Source organism: Hypanus sabinus, chromosome 20 (assembly GCF_030144855.1).
Source record: "Hypanus sabinus isolate sHypSab1 chromosome 20, sHypSab1.hap1, whole genome shotgun sequence".
Lineage (NCBI taxonomy): Eukaryota > Metazoa > Chordata > Chondrichthyes > Myliobatiformes > Dasyatidae > Hypanus > Hypanus sabinus.
Genome location: NC_082725.1, coordinates 59,763,013 through 59,779,631, shown reverse-complemented (window position 1 = coordinate 59,779,631; position 16,619 = coordinate 59,763,013). Strand labels below are relative to the sequence as shown.

The window sequence follows — 16,619 nt, the reverse complement described above, 5'->3', positions numbered from 1 at the left end:
CCTGTATAATTGGTGAGACATGACATAGATTGGAAGACCATTTCTCCAAGCTCCTATGCTCCTTCTGTCAGCAAAAGCAGGATCTTCTGGTGGCCACCCATTTCAATTCTACTTTGCATTCCCATTCCGACATCAGCCCGTGGCCTCCTCTACTACCGCAATGAGGCCACACTCAGGTTGAAAGAGCAATGCCTTAAATTCCATCTGGGTAGCCTCCAACCTGATGGCATGAACATCAATTTCTCAAACTTTTGATAATATATCACCCTTCACTATCCTCCATTCCTGTTTCCTCCTCTCATCTCATCTCCTTACCTGCCCATCACCTCCCTCTGGTGCTCCTACCCCTTCCCTTTCTTCCATGGACTTCTGTCCTCTCCTATCAGATTTTCCCTTCTCCAGCACTGTATCTCTTTCACCAATCAACTTCCCAGTTCTTTACCTCACCCCACCTCCTCTCCTGGTTTCACCTATTGCCTTGTACTTTTTCCTCCCCTCCCCCCACTTCTTAATCTGACATCTCATCTTTTTCTCCAGTACTGATGAAGGGTCTCAGCCCAAAATGTCAACTATTTACTCTTCTCCATAGATGCCACCAGGCCTGCTGAGTTCCTTGAGCATTTTCTGTGTTTTATTTTTTATTTTTAAACTATTTTGAACACAATACTTTGCATATTCATTTCAATAAGTACATATACAATCATTCCACAAGATTTTTATTTAGACATCCAGTGTAATAACAGGATTTACGGCCCAATGAGCCCATGCCGTCCAATTACACCCATGTGATGAATTAACCTACTAATTCGTACATGTTTGAAACATAGCAGGAAACCGGAGCACCCAGAGAAAACCAGGGAGAATGTACAAACTCCTTACAGACTGCAGCAGAATTGAACAGCATTACACTAACTGCTGCAGGACTGTGCCATCCCTTCATACAGCGATTGCAGTTCTTTACTTAACACTATGGGAGCCTTGCATCTGTTCCCTATGTGCTTTGTATTCTGTGTTGCAGGGTTTATTATGGTAACCAGACATGCGTGGGAGCTTGGTAAAAGTGAAGCGAATAATTTAAGTATTCTTGGTCACTTCCTGGCAGTTTTATAGCTTTGGACCACTGAGGTCATATTGCTTCAAGACTATATGTTTGCGAATTACTAATAAAGAATCAAAATAAGGGATTTGACTCTTTGGAACAATCATTTAATTGCAGCTGTGGGTGCATCATACAAGTTTAACAACCACATGGTGGTTTCAGGCTAGCAGCAAATGCTTCATTTTGATTTTGGATTAGCTTTGCCTTCACAAACATCATAATTGCATAATATTCAAAAACATTTTGGAATTAAAATTAAATGTCTATAACTTTCTCTTCTACATTTTTCAGTTTACTTTAATGCACTTTAAAGTCATGTATCCAGTGTTAACAAACCATCCAGATCCAAGTCTAGTAATAGTTAAAAGAAGTAATTACATTATTGAATCCTTGCAGTATATGCCAGCTGCCAAGATCAAAAAGCCATATTCCTGAAAAACGCAGCCCATCCATTGTAGTTCAAGGCTCTATGAAAACTATCAGTTTGCATCTTGGGGGCCTATCAGCAGAGCTCAAATGTCCCTTTTACTAAGATTCCATCATTTCACATCAGCTCCAGTAAGACTGGGACTGCATAGAACAGTTAGAGGTGTATAAGGTGGAGAGTAGGGAAAAGAAAATTAACAACTTAATCTACAGAAAGGATAGAACTAAGGCTGTGGATTAAAAAGAAAACTAGACTGTACTGATGAGGGATAATTGAATAACCTGAAGGTCAGAGAAGAACCTGTGTCTATGAACAACCCTATAGAACTATACGCAATACTATAGAACTGTGTATCAAGGAAGCAGATTGTCTGTGATTTATGACAAGTCAGACGTGAGAAAGTGAAGGCCTTGTTGGTCTGTCAGAAATCTAAATGCCACTTAATTTTTCTTTTAATGTTTATAAATTTATCCTACAAAAATTATTGAAAAATGAACAAGCAATCAAAACCTCTTTCCTATAGTATAATCTTTTAGTTTAATGTCAGCAAACACCCACTGGACCGTGCCACTAAGCATAATAGACTAGGTAATAGAGCTATAGTGACCTGGATTCAATCCTGACCTCGGGGTGCCACACGTGTAGAGTTTGCATAATATCCCTGTTTGTGACTGGGTGCTCTGGTTTGCTTGCACCTACCAAAACCTGCTGGTTAGTAGATTAATTGGCCAGTGAACATTGCTGCTAGACTGGTGTTGGGATGCAATTGGAAAAATGGAATTGGTGTAAATTAGTGCTGGAAGATCAGCACAAATGGATTGTCCTGTAAAGCCGTTTGCCTGCTGTGTTACTCACTAACTCATAGAAGTTTTGCCCTCAACATCTGTATTTCCCTTTTGCCATTCACACATAGATACAAGTTTATTTCTCAAATACAAGTGGAGGTATATTGGGTACACAGATCACTTCAGGTATGAAGCCTGAATCATACCTGTTTTTATTTATAAGTTGCCATATTTTATTGGATGTGTGAATATTTATGAAGTAATTAGTCTGTTTTTGACAAGTCTGCAGCATTGGTAAGGACACAACACTGTCAGATTAATTGGCTACTGTAAATACTCCTGTGTGTGTAGGTGAGCGGTGGACTCTGGGGCACTTAAAGTTAATGTAGGACGAATGAAATTGAATTAGAGAAGGGTTAGCTTAAAATATGCATTTATTGGTTGGCATGAACCCAATGGGCTGAAGGATATGTTTCCATACTGTGACTCTAGGTATAAAACTGCAAGCAACATTGATAAATGGTCTCAAATATACCAGCAGAAATTGTCCAAAAGCTGGATGTAAAAGCTACTCTCTCCTCACTTACAAATGGAGAGAGGTCAAGGATGTCTGCTGGAAGTTTGATTCTTGCCTTTTACAGATGAGGGGATGCTTCAATATGCAAATTAGATTCTTCAGTGTACAACATTGAAATGTCAGGGTCCTGAGCCACCCATCCAGCACTGTACAGTGAGCAAACTGAACTGTGAACAAAACTGTGGCCTGCTGCAAACCTGTCCATGGCGACCACCAACCCTCTGCCCACAGACATTTGACCTGCCAGACAGCTGGATGATGTACCACACTACCACAGACAATGACTGCCCAGTTAGCACCACAAATCAAATCCAAAATCAAACTTTCCTCAGCCTTTAAAACTGGAGGGTGGCATGACTACACCACCAGTGGACCGAGTTCTCATTTATTCAAGCCTGATCCAAAAATACAATGTTACAGTTAAAAGATGCCTTATGAGCCCACAGCATCACCCATTCAGAAGGAAGTAACTGGAGAGAATGCAGAGGCATTAACAATGATCTTTCAAGAAATGATAGATTCTGGCATTGTACCGGAAGACTGGAAAATTGCAAATGTTACTCTGCTATTTAAGAAGGGTGGGAGACAGCAGAAAGGAAACTATTGACCTGTTAGCCTGACATCAGCGGTTGGGAAGTTGTTGGAATCGATTGTTAGGGATGAGATTACGGAGTACCTCATGATATTATGACAAGATGACAAGATAGGCCAAAGCCAGCATGGTTTCCTGAAAGGAAAATCCTGCCTGACAAACCTACCTCAATTCTTTGAGGAAATTACAAGTAGGACAAACAAAGGAGATCCAGTAGACATGGTGTACTTAGGTTTTCAGAAGGCCTTTGACAAGGTGCTGCACATAAGACTGCTTTGCAAGCTAAGAGTCCATGGAATTACAGGGAAGTTAATAGCATGGGTGGAGCATTGGCTAGTCGGCAGAAAGCAGTGAATGGGAGTAAAGGGATCCTATTCTGACTGGCTGCCAGTTACCAGTAGAGTTCCACAGGGATCAGTGTTGGGACCGCTGCTTTTTACAATGCACGTCAATGATTAGGACCATGGTGTTAATAGATTTGTGGCTAAATTTGTCGATGATACAAAGATAGGTGGAGGAGTGGGTAGTGTTGAGGAAACAGAGCCTGCAGAGAGACAGATAGCTTAGGGGAATGGGCAAAGAAGCGGCAAATAAAATACAATGTTGGTAAGTATATGGTCATGCACTTTGCTGGAAGAAATAAACTGGCAGACTATTATTTAGATGGCAAGAGAATTCAAAATGCAGAGATACAAAGGGACTTTCAAGTCCTTGTGCAAGATACCCTAAAGGTTAACCTCCAGGCTGAGTTGGTTGTGAAGAAGGCAAATGTAATGCTGGGATTCATTTCCAGAAGTATAGAATATAAGAGCAGCGATGTGATGTTGAGGCTTTATAAGGCACTCATGAGACCACACTTGGACACACTTGTGTCCAGTTTTGGACTCCTTATTTTAGAAAGTATATACTGACATTGGAGAAGGTTCAGAGAAGATTCACAAAAATGATTCCAGGAATGAAAGGGTTACCACATGAGGAACGTCTGGCAGCTCTTGGGCTGTATTCCCTGGAGTTCAGGAGAATGAGGGGGGATCTCATAGAAACATTCCAAATGTTAAAAGGCCTGAACAGATTAGATATGGCAAAGTTATTTCCCATGGTAGGGGATTCTAGGACAAGAGGCACGACGTCAGGATTGAAAGACGTCCATTTAGAACTGAGATTCAGAGAAATCACTTTTGTCAGAGGGTGGTAAATTTGTGGAATTTGTTGTCATGAGCAGCTGTGGAGGTAAGTCAATGGGTGAATTGAAGGCAGAGATAGATAGATTCTTGATTAGCCAGGGCATCAAAAGGTATGGGATGAAGGCAGGGGAGTGGGAATGACTAGAAGAACTGAATCAACCTGTGATTGAATGGCGGAACAGACTCAATGGAGGAAGAAGAGAGGGAAGACATTGAGTGCTGAAAGTTTAAGGTTTGGCTTATTCAAGCAGGCAGCAGCAGGGAGATCTTAAATATGCAAATCATATTACCATTGTAGAATCCATGACAACTTCAAAAAAGGCATTGCAAAAGTTTGTTAATATTTCTTTTTAATCCTCATTTCTCTTCTAGGTTTGTTTACTCTCAATTTCGTACACCTCACTTTGCATTGAACAACAAGACAATGATTTTTGATGATCTTAACCTCAGCTTCTTCTTTCAGTATATGCTACTTCGTATTCAACTATCAGTCACTTTTCCTATAACTAGTACTTCAGTCACATATTAAATTTTATTGCAATAAGTATTAATTTTATTAATTTGTCATGTTAACAACTTCCTAACTATTTTGAAGTTTATGTTTCTTGAAGCTGTAACTTCACAACCCTACATATTCCTCAATCTAGCATTACCATGTTGCCAGGAGACCAATCCAGGCTCATCTAGTGGTTGAGAAGAACATGACAGAAGTAGAATGAGTTTTACCTTAAAATGAGGTACCAAATTATTGGACTTTCAACATAGAACTACATATGTGCTAAGCAAAAACAACAGCATGAAAATAGAAAGAACTGCAGATGTCTGAAATCTAAAATAAAACAAAACATGAAGAAAATACTCTGCAAGTCAGGCCAAATCTCATAGATTTTAACAGTCCTGTGGTACAGAAAACAAGTATAACAACTTTGCTCAAGTGAAAACACGCCTGGCCCATCCAATCTTTTCCTGGATCGAGAGTTATCCAATCCAGGCACACTCCTGGTGAAACAAAGTTAAAATTTCAGGCCAAAGACATTTCATCAGAACTGAGGAGATAAATGAAGCTTGTTAAGCTGTGGTAAGTGAGGGCAAGGAAGATACATCTGACTGTGTAAAACCAGGGTGATAATGGAGAAAAGCTGTAAACAGTTTCCGGTGGCCAACCATTTTAATTCATATCCCCATTCTTGTTCAGACATGTCGGTCCATGCCCTCCTCTTCAGCCACGATGAGGCCTCTCTCAGGATGGAAGAAGAACATTTCATAGTCTGTCTAGGTAGCCTCCAACCGGATGGCATGCACATTGCTTTCTCCTTCTGGTAATTTCTTTTCCTTTCCCCTCCCCCTTCGTTCTTCTTCTATTCCTCAACACTCTGGCTTCTTACCTTTTCTCCTCACCTGTCTATCACCTCCTCCTGGTGCCCTTCCTTCTTTCTTTTCTCCTATGGCCCACTCTCTCTGCTCCTATCAGATTCCTTCTTCTCCAACCCTTTATCTTTCCCACCCACCTCACTTTACCTATCAGCATCTAGCTCCTTTCCCTTTCCCCACCTTTTTTATTCCGGTATCTTCCCCCTTCCTTTCCATCCTGATGAAGGGTCTTGGCCTGAAACATTGACTATTCATGGCCACAGATGCTGCCTGACCTGCTGCTTTCATCCAGCTGTTCTGGATTCCCAGCATCTGCAGAATCTCTTAGACGGCAAAAGAATGAATGGGAGCAGTCAGAGACTAGAAGCATAGACACAAGAATGTGGAATTACAAAAATCAGAGCAAGAAGCATAACTGTCAGGTCAGACTGGGCATGTCCTCTACTCCCAAAGAAAAAAAAAAGGACAATTTTGAAACAAGCTGAGGCAATAGCACAGATAGACAGCTGTTATATTCAGACAAAAAAAATTTGAAGTTCTAAAATTCAATATCTAAACTATGATTGTACATTGCACATTTAGACAGAGACATAGTGTATAGATTTTTACTCCTCATGTATGTGAAGGATGTAAGAAATAAAGTCAATTCAACTCATTATAGGCATCCTCATTTGAACAGTGTAAAAGGCAAAGACTGAAATAACAGCGTGGGAGTGGGATGGACAGTTAAATTCATGGATATAGAAAGCAGTAAAAAAAGACAAAAGAATGCTTCATTTTATAAATATATCAAAGTTACAATTATGTGATGTTCCTTTACCCACATAGACAGTAGGCTGAGCAATTCTGGGCACAGACGCATAGGAAGGACATACTGGTCTTGGAAGGAGAACAACACAAAATTATTAGGGCAATACTGGGTTACCAGGGGTTAAATAACTGGGAGAAATAGTTATATGGCACTCAGTATAAATTTCAGTCACAATTAACTATGACAAGCAAGCTCAAGGGATGAAATGGCCCAGCCCTTTTCCTTTGGTATTTTTAGTGGTTAGGATTGTGGTGCAACTTATCCTGCTAAACAATCCAGGTGCATCTCTCCACCAGACAAATCTACCCCAGACTTCCTGCTCAACCATGGATATCACTTACCATTACATAAGAAATAAGAGCAGGGGTAGGCCATCTGGCCTGTCGGGATTGCTCTGCCATTCAATAAGATCATGGCTGATCTGACCATGGACTCGTCTCCATCGACCTGCCTTTTCTCCATAACTCTTAATTCTCCTAATATGCAAAAATCTATCCAATCTTGTCACTGAGCAAAGAATTCCACAGGTTCACCACTCTCTTGGAAAAGCAGTTCCTCCTCATCTCCATCCTAAATTTACTCCCCCCGAACCTTGAGGCTATGCCCTCTAGTTCTAATCTCACCTACCAGTGGAAACAACTTTCCTGCCTATTTTATTTATCCCTTTCATAATTTTATATGTTCCTGTAAGATCTCCTCTCATCCTTCTGAATTCCAATGAGTAAAGTCCCCGATGACTCAATCTCTTCTCATAGTCTAACCTCTTCATCTCTGGAATCAATCTGGTGAACCTCCTCTGCACCACCTCCAAAGCCTTCAAGTAAGACCAGAACTGCAAGCAGTACTCCAGATGCAGCCTCACCATTACCCTATACAGTTGCAGCATAACCTTCCTACTCTTAAATTTAATCCCTCTAGCAATGAAGGTCAACATTCCATTTGCCTTCTTGATAGTCTGCTGCACCTGCAAACCAACCTTTCGTAATTCATGCACAAGCACTCCCAAGTCCCTCTGCATAGCAGAATGCTGCAATCTTTTATCATTTAAATACTAATCTGATCTTCCATTTTTCCTTCTAAAGTGGATGACCTCGCATTTACAAACATTGTACTCCATCTGCCAAACTCTTGTCCACTCACTTAACCTATCTATCTCTCTCTGCAGACTCTCCGTATCTTCTGCACAATTTGGTTTTTGCACTCAATTTAGTGTCATTACTAAAGATTGACAATTGTTATAAAGCACTCCATTTACACATTCTAACTTCAAAAGTTTTAATGTTTATCTGTTTGTTTAAATCCTTCAAGATTGCAGGATAGCAAACCCATGAATCAAAGCTATCATAGAATCATACAGTGCCTTAGAATAGTATTCAGACCCAGCCCTTTTTTGACATAAATGAATACCGCAACCAGGGATTTTGATCAATTTTATTGAGAACTTTGATTTGTGAATTATATGCTCCTTTTTTCATAGTAGAGCCTAAAAACAGAAAATTATAAATCATGAAAAACTAAAAATTCACAAAGTGAAATGTAGCAGTTTGCTCAGTACTTAATTGAACCACTTCTCACAGCTACTACAACCAGAGGACTATTTGGATATATGTCTATTACCTTTGCACAACCTGATTTGCCCATTCCTCCTTGCAAAATTGTTCAAGCTGCACCAGGTTTGCTGAGGAGCGGTAGTGGACAACAATCTTGAGGTCTTCCCAGAGACATCCACTTGGGTTAAGGTCAGAATTCTGACTAGTCCTCTTAAGGATATCAATTTTCTTCATTTGAAGCTACTTCATGCTTGCTCTAGCAGTGTGGTTTAGGTCATTGTCCTGCTAACAACAAACTTCCTCCCAAGTTTAAGCTTTCTTGCAGAGGGTAGCAGGTTTTATCCAGGATCTCTTTATATTTGGCAGCATTTATCTTTCCCACAACCCTGATCAGATTTCGTCCCTGCTGCTGAAAAGAATCCCCATAGCATGATGCTACCTCCACCATACTTTACAAAAAAGGTGGTATTACCTAGCATATGTGTAGTATTAGATTTCTACCACATGTACTGCTTAGTGCTTTTTTAGCGGTACGTGTGGCATAAATTTAATACTGTAAGGAGGAATGGGCAAATCTTGCTCCATCACATTGAGGGCTGTATATTTTTTGAGGCACTGTATATGGACAAACATTTCAGAACTCAATAGGGTTCAGATGTCACACAAGGAATGCTGCAGATGCTGACAAGGAATGTTGCAGATGCTAGAAACCTAGAGGAATATAAACAAAATGCTGGAGGAATCAACAGGTCGGACAGCATTTCTGGAGGTAGATAAATAGTTGACATTTCAGGCCGAGACCTTTCATCAGGACTGAGTTCAGATGAGGTTCAGAAGTCTGGGACACTTTGTATTTGTTTCAATTCCAGAATCAGTATGTAAGAAGTTTATTAGCATAAATACATTTCATATTTGTACAATTACCTTATATTGATAAGATCTCATCAGTAACATCTTCTAGCCTGCAAATGTCCAAGCTAAAATGGTGACATTTGCATTATACACAGAGCACAACACACACTTGGTCATTACTCAGATGAATAAAATTATCTAGTTTTTTAGATATTTCCATGGAAATCAGATAGAAGACATATAAAATTTACATTATAGGTATAATACACAAAATCCCCACACAGGTATCTTCGAAGAGGTATTTGAAATAATCTATGTTCGGAAAAAGAAGAACACCTTACACCTATTATGGAATTCAACAGCAGAAGTAGTTGCAACAGATGGGACAGGTGCATTTAGAAGAAGTAAGATACTGTGTTTAGATGGAAGAATGGAGACCCTAGAGGCTGTGGATGCATTAAGTCTGCTAGAGGAACTCAACAGGTCATGCAACATCTGTGGAGGTAAACAGACCCAACTTGAAAGGTCAACAATCCCTTTGCCTCCACATATGCAGCTTCACCCACTTAGTTCCACTAGCAGTGTGACTTTTGCTACAGAAAGTAGTTCAATTGAGTTAAAGAAACAAGTGTTGAAGGAAGCTTGAATGAAATACAAGACCTAATACAGACCAATTGAGCTGGATGCACTGATTCTATACTGAACATCTGCAGAATTCTGTATAGCAAAAAAGTAAATTCAGGTCTGGATTAACAAAACTACATCAGCTAACTTTATATCTGGAAAATCATCAACTCAGGGAGAAAAACAAGTGGAAAAGTTGTTTCTGTGGTAAACAAGTGGCTGCATATAATCTCAAAATTGGTCTGTATTAAACTTCTATCTATTCATGGAATGCAGAGTTCAGGTGCAAACTGTAGCCAGGAAATCACTGGTGTACCTGGAGAACAAACGGAGGACCTCTCCACTGAGCAAGGACATGTGAGTGATGGCAAAGTTTCCTAATGGATGAATGAATTTTAAATCCAAAAACCATGATCTGTGAGCATCAGCGATGTAAAATAAATATTTCTGAGAATATAGGTCTAACCCTCATATACATCACTCTTTACCCATCAGCAAAATCAGCAAATCACTGGGACTCACAACAACAATCTCCATTTATATAGTGTTTTCTATGTAGCAAAAGCATCAAGTTATTCACAAGAGCATTACCCAAAAAGGCTGAAACAATAAACCCTGCAGAATATACATTCCTCTTCCAAACGGCATGGTAACGAAGTGGTCAGCACAACACTTCACAGTACAGGCGATCTGGGTTCAAATCCTGCCACTGCCTGTAAGGAGTTTGTATGTTCTCCCCGTGACCACATGGGTTTCCTCCGGGTGTTTGAGTTTTCTAACACAGTCCGAAGACCTACTGATGGGTAAATTAATTGGTCAGCATAAATTATCCCTTGAGTAGGCTACAATTAAATTGGGGGATTGCTGTGTGGTGCAGCTCGAAGGACGAGAAGGGCCTACTCCACATCTCAATAAAACAAAATATAAGCTGTGAAAATAACTTATGCAATGTTTAAAAGGTTAGTCAAAAAACTATAAGAACTTAACTGATATTACTGGTTGAAGGTGTTGGTGAAATTTTGTAAATTTCCTGTATTTAGATCATAATGAACTAAATAGATGCTGATGAAAATCACTTCATTAAAATTAAAACTAAAAATTTCAATGAGCATGCAACAATAGGCTACAAAGCTTTTTCATGAGTTTGAGCTTGTAAAGTTGAAGGTGTCCTTCCTTGTTAGAACAACAGTTGACATGGGTCACGTTATCACAGTGGCCCACATCAAAAGGTATAAATTGACATCTGATGCAGACGTACCATTCTCTAGTGTGATGTCTTTCCCCTCCCGCTTGGCTTGGAATGTTTCAAGCTGATTCTAGAACACTTCCTCAAGCTATTACTTCTGCACAACTCTCCACTGTTTGCTTGGTCCTTCCACTAACCACATTGTACATGTTTAGACTAAGCTGAGTTTTTGACTTCTCAACACTTGTCTCCCAAATGAACACAATAAAAATAAGCATTGTTGAGCATGTTACTTCTGTAAGATGGATTAAGTGTTTATATCGGGAGTCGCTAGAAGCAGGTAGTTGGCTGATTAGGAAATTGGAAAATATTTGACGATGTACTTAAGCAATAACACAGATAAGTGGATCAGTTATTCAACTTGTTCTGCTGCTCAACAGCATCATGACTGATAACCATATAACCATATAACAATCACAGCACGGAAACAGGCCATCTTGGCCCTCCTAGTCCGTGCCGAACCCTTAATCTCACCTAGTCCCATCTACCCGCACTCAGCCCATAACCCTCCACTCCTTTCCTGTCCATATACCTATCCAATTTTACCTTAAATGACACAACTGAACTGGCCTCTACTACTTTTACAGGAAGCTCATTCCACACAGCTATCACTCTTTGAGTAAAGAAATACCCCCTCGTGTTTCCCTTAAACTTCTGCCCCCTAACTCTCAAATCATGTCCTCTAGTTTGAATCTCCCCTACTCTCAATGGAAACAGCCTGTTCACGTCAACTCTATCTATCCCTCTCAAAAATTTAAATACCTCGATCAAATCCACCCTCAACCTTCTACACTCCAATGAATAGAGACCTAACTTGTTCAACCTTTCTCTGTAACTTAATTACTGAAACCCAGGTAACATCCTAGTAAATCGTCTCTGCACTCTCTCTAATTTATTGATATCTTTCCTATAATTCGGTGACCAGAACTGCACACAATATTCCAAATTTGGCCTTACCAATGCCTTGTACAACTTTAGCATTACATCCCAACTTCTGTACTCAATGCTTTGATTTATAAAGGCCAGCGTTCCAAAAGCCCTCTTCACCACCCTATCTACATGAGACTCCACTTTCAGGGAACTATGCACAGTTATTCCTAGATCTCTCTGTTCCTCTGCATTCCTCAATGCCCTACCATTTACTCTGTATGTTCTATTTGGATTATTCCTGCCAAAATGTAGAACCTCACACTTCTCAGCATTAAACTCCATCTGCCAACATTCAGCCCATTCTTCTAACCGGCATAAATCTCCCTGCAAGCTTTGAAAATCCACCTCATTATCCACAACACCTCCTACCTTAGTATCATCGGCATACTTACTAATCCAATTTACCACCCCATCATCCAGATCATTTATGTATATTACAAACAACATTGGGCCCAAAACAGATCCCTGAGGCACCCCGCTAGTCACCGGCCTCCATCCCGATAAACAATTATCTACCACTACTCTCTGGTATCTCCCATCTAGCCACTGTTGAATCCATTTTATTACTCCAGCATTAATACCTAACGACTGAACCTTCTTAACTAACCTTCCATGTGGAACTTTGTCAAAGGCTTTGCTGAAGTCCATATAGACTACATCCACTGCCTTACCCTCGTCAACATTCCTCGTAACTTCTTCAAAAAATTCCATAAGGTTTGTCAAACATGACCTTCCACGCACAAATCCATGCTGGCTACTTCTAATCAGATCCCGTCTATCCAGATAATTATAAATACTATCTCTAAGAATACTTTCCATTAATTTACCCACCACTGATCTTATACCTCAGCACTACATTCCAACACTAACCCCATTTCCAGTGAACAATAGAAGAACCAAGTTGGAGACTAGGAAATATCAACAACTAGTTTGAAGGTCGAGGCCAGAACCGCAACATATTTGTAGGACTAAAGAGATAACAGAATTTCCCAGGAGCAAAGTGGGGGATGTCCATTCCCCCCACTAAAGTAAAATGGGTCAACTATTAGTTAAGTTAGCTATAATGGGTTTTGTTTCATATTCTAAAAATTGGACATAAGGACTGAAAGAAATTGGAGAGGAGAAAGAAGAAAGTGTCAAAGAAAAGAGAGAGAGAGGTAGCAAAGGAAAAGGGGTAGATGGGGGAGATAAGGAGAGCGAGATTCAGACAGCAAGCAATTAAGAGTGAACACTGTGCGATAACATAAAAATCAACCATAAGTAAAAAGTCTTCTATGCACCACAAAGTTCCTGTGGCATACTGTACTTTGCATATCACTTCTTGTTGATAACACCCCTAAAAGGCTAGCAGTTCACTAGTAAAATCAAGCATATACTGCATACTTGAAGTATCTTCCAGTTAGCCAACACAAAAAAGATTAAAAAATAGTCACAATATCCAATAATCACATGCATCAGAATATTAATATTTTCTAAGAGGTAGTGCAATGCCACTTACCTCAATATCAGTAAATTTATTTTAAAAATCAAATAAGACAGAAAAAAAGTGAAAATTCAAATGTTTTTCTGGAATGGAGTTCCAGCATTTTTACGCTATAATTCTTCTCAATGTAACAAAGAAACACACCAGTAGCATTTAAAGTCCTGTAAACTGAAGGAGACAGCAAATGTTTGAGTAAAAACTCTTACTACTTACCACAATACATGGGGCTTAAATGTGACCACATTTAAAAACAATCCTCACATTAAATCGCAAGTAAAGTTAATATTGTTTCTGCCAGCAATCAATAGTAAGTACGTAAGAACTCAAAAGGATTGCACTCTTCCTACAACACCCAGAGTTTCACAGCAGGAACAGCTGTCACTGAGGATACAGATCTCACATTGGCTGCCACAAGCAACATTACACAATATCTGGAAAGTACCTAAACGTAATCCAATGACTAGTTTCGAAACCAAAGGAGACCACTTCCCGCTTATGTGAGAGGATATAACGAACCACTTTGTTCAGAAAGGTACAGCCCAACAGAACAAACCCAACCCACATAATAACTTCTGCCAAAACACAGACAATTCATACCACAGCTTTTTTTTTAATGCATTAAGTAGGAAGTAAATTTTAAACCTTGTGTTTGCATTTCACAAAAACTGCACTCAAGATAAGCTTCTGGATTTAGACAGAAAAACATTCTGCCTAAGCCAGTCAGGGAATTGCATTTAAAACAATGGCTGGAAGAAAACAGCTCATACAAATTAAGAAGTCATGTTTAAAAAGATACAAAATACATCTCACTCCAGCACAGAGAAACTAGTGACTAAAAAGCAATTTGCTTTGGTCTGTGTCATATCTAGGATTCCATAAGAGCAATAGCCGGCTTCATCATGTCTACCCAAGAAGGGAAAGATCTGGTGTTCACTCTATTGTCAAAAACCTGTCAGAGAAGCATTGTACAAATTATGTAATCAAACTAAGCCATGATTTCATCCAAAATATATAACATGCCAAGCCCTGGGCTTACAAATTAAGCATTTCTTCATGAGTCCATTTATTCAATCACAGGCTAGGGAGAAATAATAAGGTCATCAGTTAAGAACCATGATTACAATATCACCATCTCCAAGGCCTGTAACTAGAATCAATTTCCAGTAAGCACAATCCTTCCTGTAACTCTGTATCATTGGACTGTTGATAATGATCGTGTAGTTTCAAGATAGTCTATTCTCTGACTCACCATGAGCACTTATGAAAAGTTTGTTGCTTTGGAAATTAAAACCACACTGTTTTACAGAACTAAATTGTATTTTGATGGTGGCAGTATTTTCAGGAGGAGTTATCTGGAACAATGGTGCTCCTCAGTGTTTTGAGAAACTGCTTATGCATTGATTAATTTTACTCAAAAGACCATGCACCAGGGATAGAAATTCAAAATGATATTGTGTAATACATGAAATATCTAAAACCCTGTCAATTGATGGTTAGATAGATGCAGCCACCATCACTTCCAAGTCATGTGTTATACCAACTTGAAACACATCTTTGTACCTGAAAATAATCATGAAATTAGTAGGAAATTACCCTGAAATTAGCACGAGTGCAGGGGTTCAAGACAGCTTTATACATCCATCTGAGAAGAAGGTTTATAAATACTGGCCTTGATAGTAACAGTTATATCCCAGAAATAAATTTTAAAAACAACCAGAAAAATACTGCTGATTAACAAATTAACTGCTGTGCTGATAATTGTCATGCATTCTTTATTGGCAAATTTAACTATAACTATGATATCACTTGTGTAAAATTCTCATGGCCCACCTATAGCACAGGCTCAGTGTAAGATCATACTTCAATATTTCACTCCTTTAGTTGGAGGATTGAAGGCTGCTTTGGAACTGCTTAAGAGAGTCACAACCTGCTTGGTTAACAACTGTGGAACCCACGTCCCTCACTTTCCTGTTGGGTTCTCCTTTAAACATCTTTCATTTGCGCCCACGACCCCTTATTGTCTTTAGTGCTCCGAACTGCATGTCCAAATGACAAACCATCCTATTCCAATCCATGATCAATCAGCACCCTTAACTCTGTGGCTCTTAATTCTTAATCCCATATTTGATGGACCATATTGAACAAATTCAAACCCCTAACTCTTCACTGATTCCACTGGCCATCAGGCCAGCTCAAACCGATTCACCATCACCTCCAAAAACTCATGCTGCAAGCAAGTGCCAATATTATCTGCAATCAATCATTCAGAATGCCATCTCTAATGACATCAGAAATTGACATAATTGATCTCCAATCTAGCACTATTAGGTCACATCAAACTTAAATGCTGATTGATGTCATCATCTGTTTACCCAGACTCTTGACACATGTTGATGCCCATCCCTATGTGGTAACCCTGCAACTCCTGTCAAATACTTGCATACATTTTTGGAAACCAATCAGCACAAACAACTTTTACACCACATGATTTTTGTTTTTAAGTTATAGCTGAAAGTCAAGAAAAGCAATGGGATCAGATTCAAGTTGATGGACTCCTCAAAATTGCTGCCTATATGTTGAAAATCAGAAATCTAACCAAAATTATCTACAGGCAATCCTCAAGTTATGCAAAGGTTCCATTACTGAGAACTAAGTGCAAACTGATTTCTCTGTAAGGCAGAAACAACTATTTTCTATACTATATCACTCCACATACACTTGCTGTAATTCTTTCTTTTCACTGAATAATTACCATAACACTATCCATAATTTGACTAATAGAATACACAGTACGTTATATCCTGTCATTAAGGAACACCATGAAACACTATTATTATGGCTACCTTAAAAATGCTTTAAAATGTTTGAGTCAATTCGTGTAAAGACAGATTCCTGTACATCAGGTCATTCATAACTCAGGGAGCCCCTGGATTTAAAATTCTTCAAAATCTCAAAAGTTCTTACCTCTCAAAGGTTTAGGATTAACCTGTTTCCGACGTGGCATGTTCAGCCTCATCCAAGAGAAGGTCAGAGAGAGACAGAGATGGCGGAGAGTCCGCCAGGTACTGACCAAACACCATCAACACAA

At 39.4% G+C, this 16,619-nt stretch overlaps 1 protein-coding gene across 4 annotated transcripts in view; it reads right to left on the bottom strand.

Moving 5' to 3' along the window:
• The window catches only part of hivep1 (HIVEP zinc finger 1), a 263,351-nt gene that overhangs the window by 232,292 nt on the left and 14,440 nt on the right, over positions 1-16,619 (bottom strand). For all 4 annotated transcript variants that reach the window (XM_059945577.1, XM_059945580.1, XM_059945579.1 and 1 more), the window contains exon 2: positions 16,496-16,619. In XM_059945577.1, the coding sequence (XP_059801560.1) occupies positions 16,496-16,547 (52 nt within the window). In that variant the 5' untranslated portion in view covers positions 16,548-16,619. The remainder of the gene's footprint in view (positions 1-16,495) is intronic.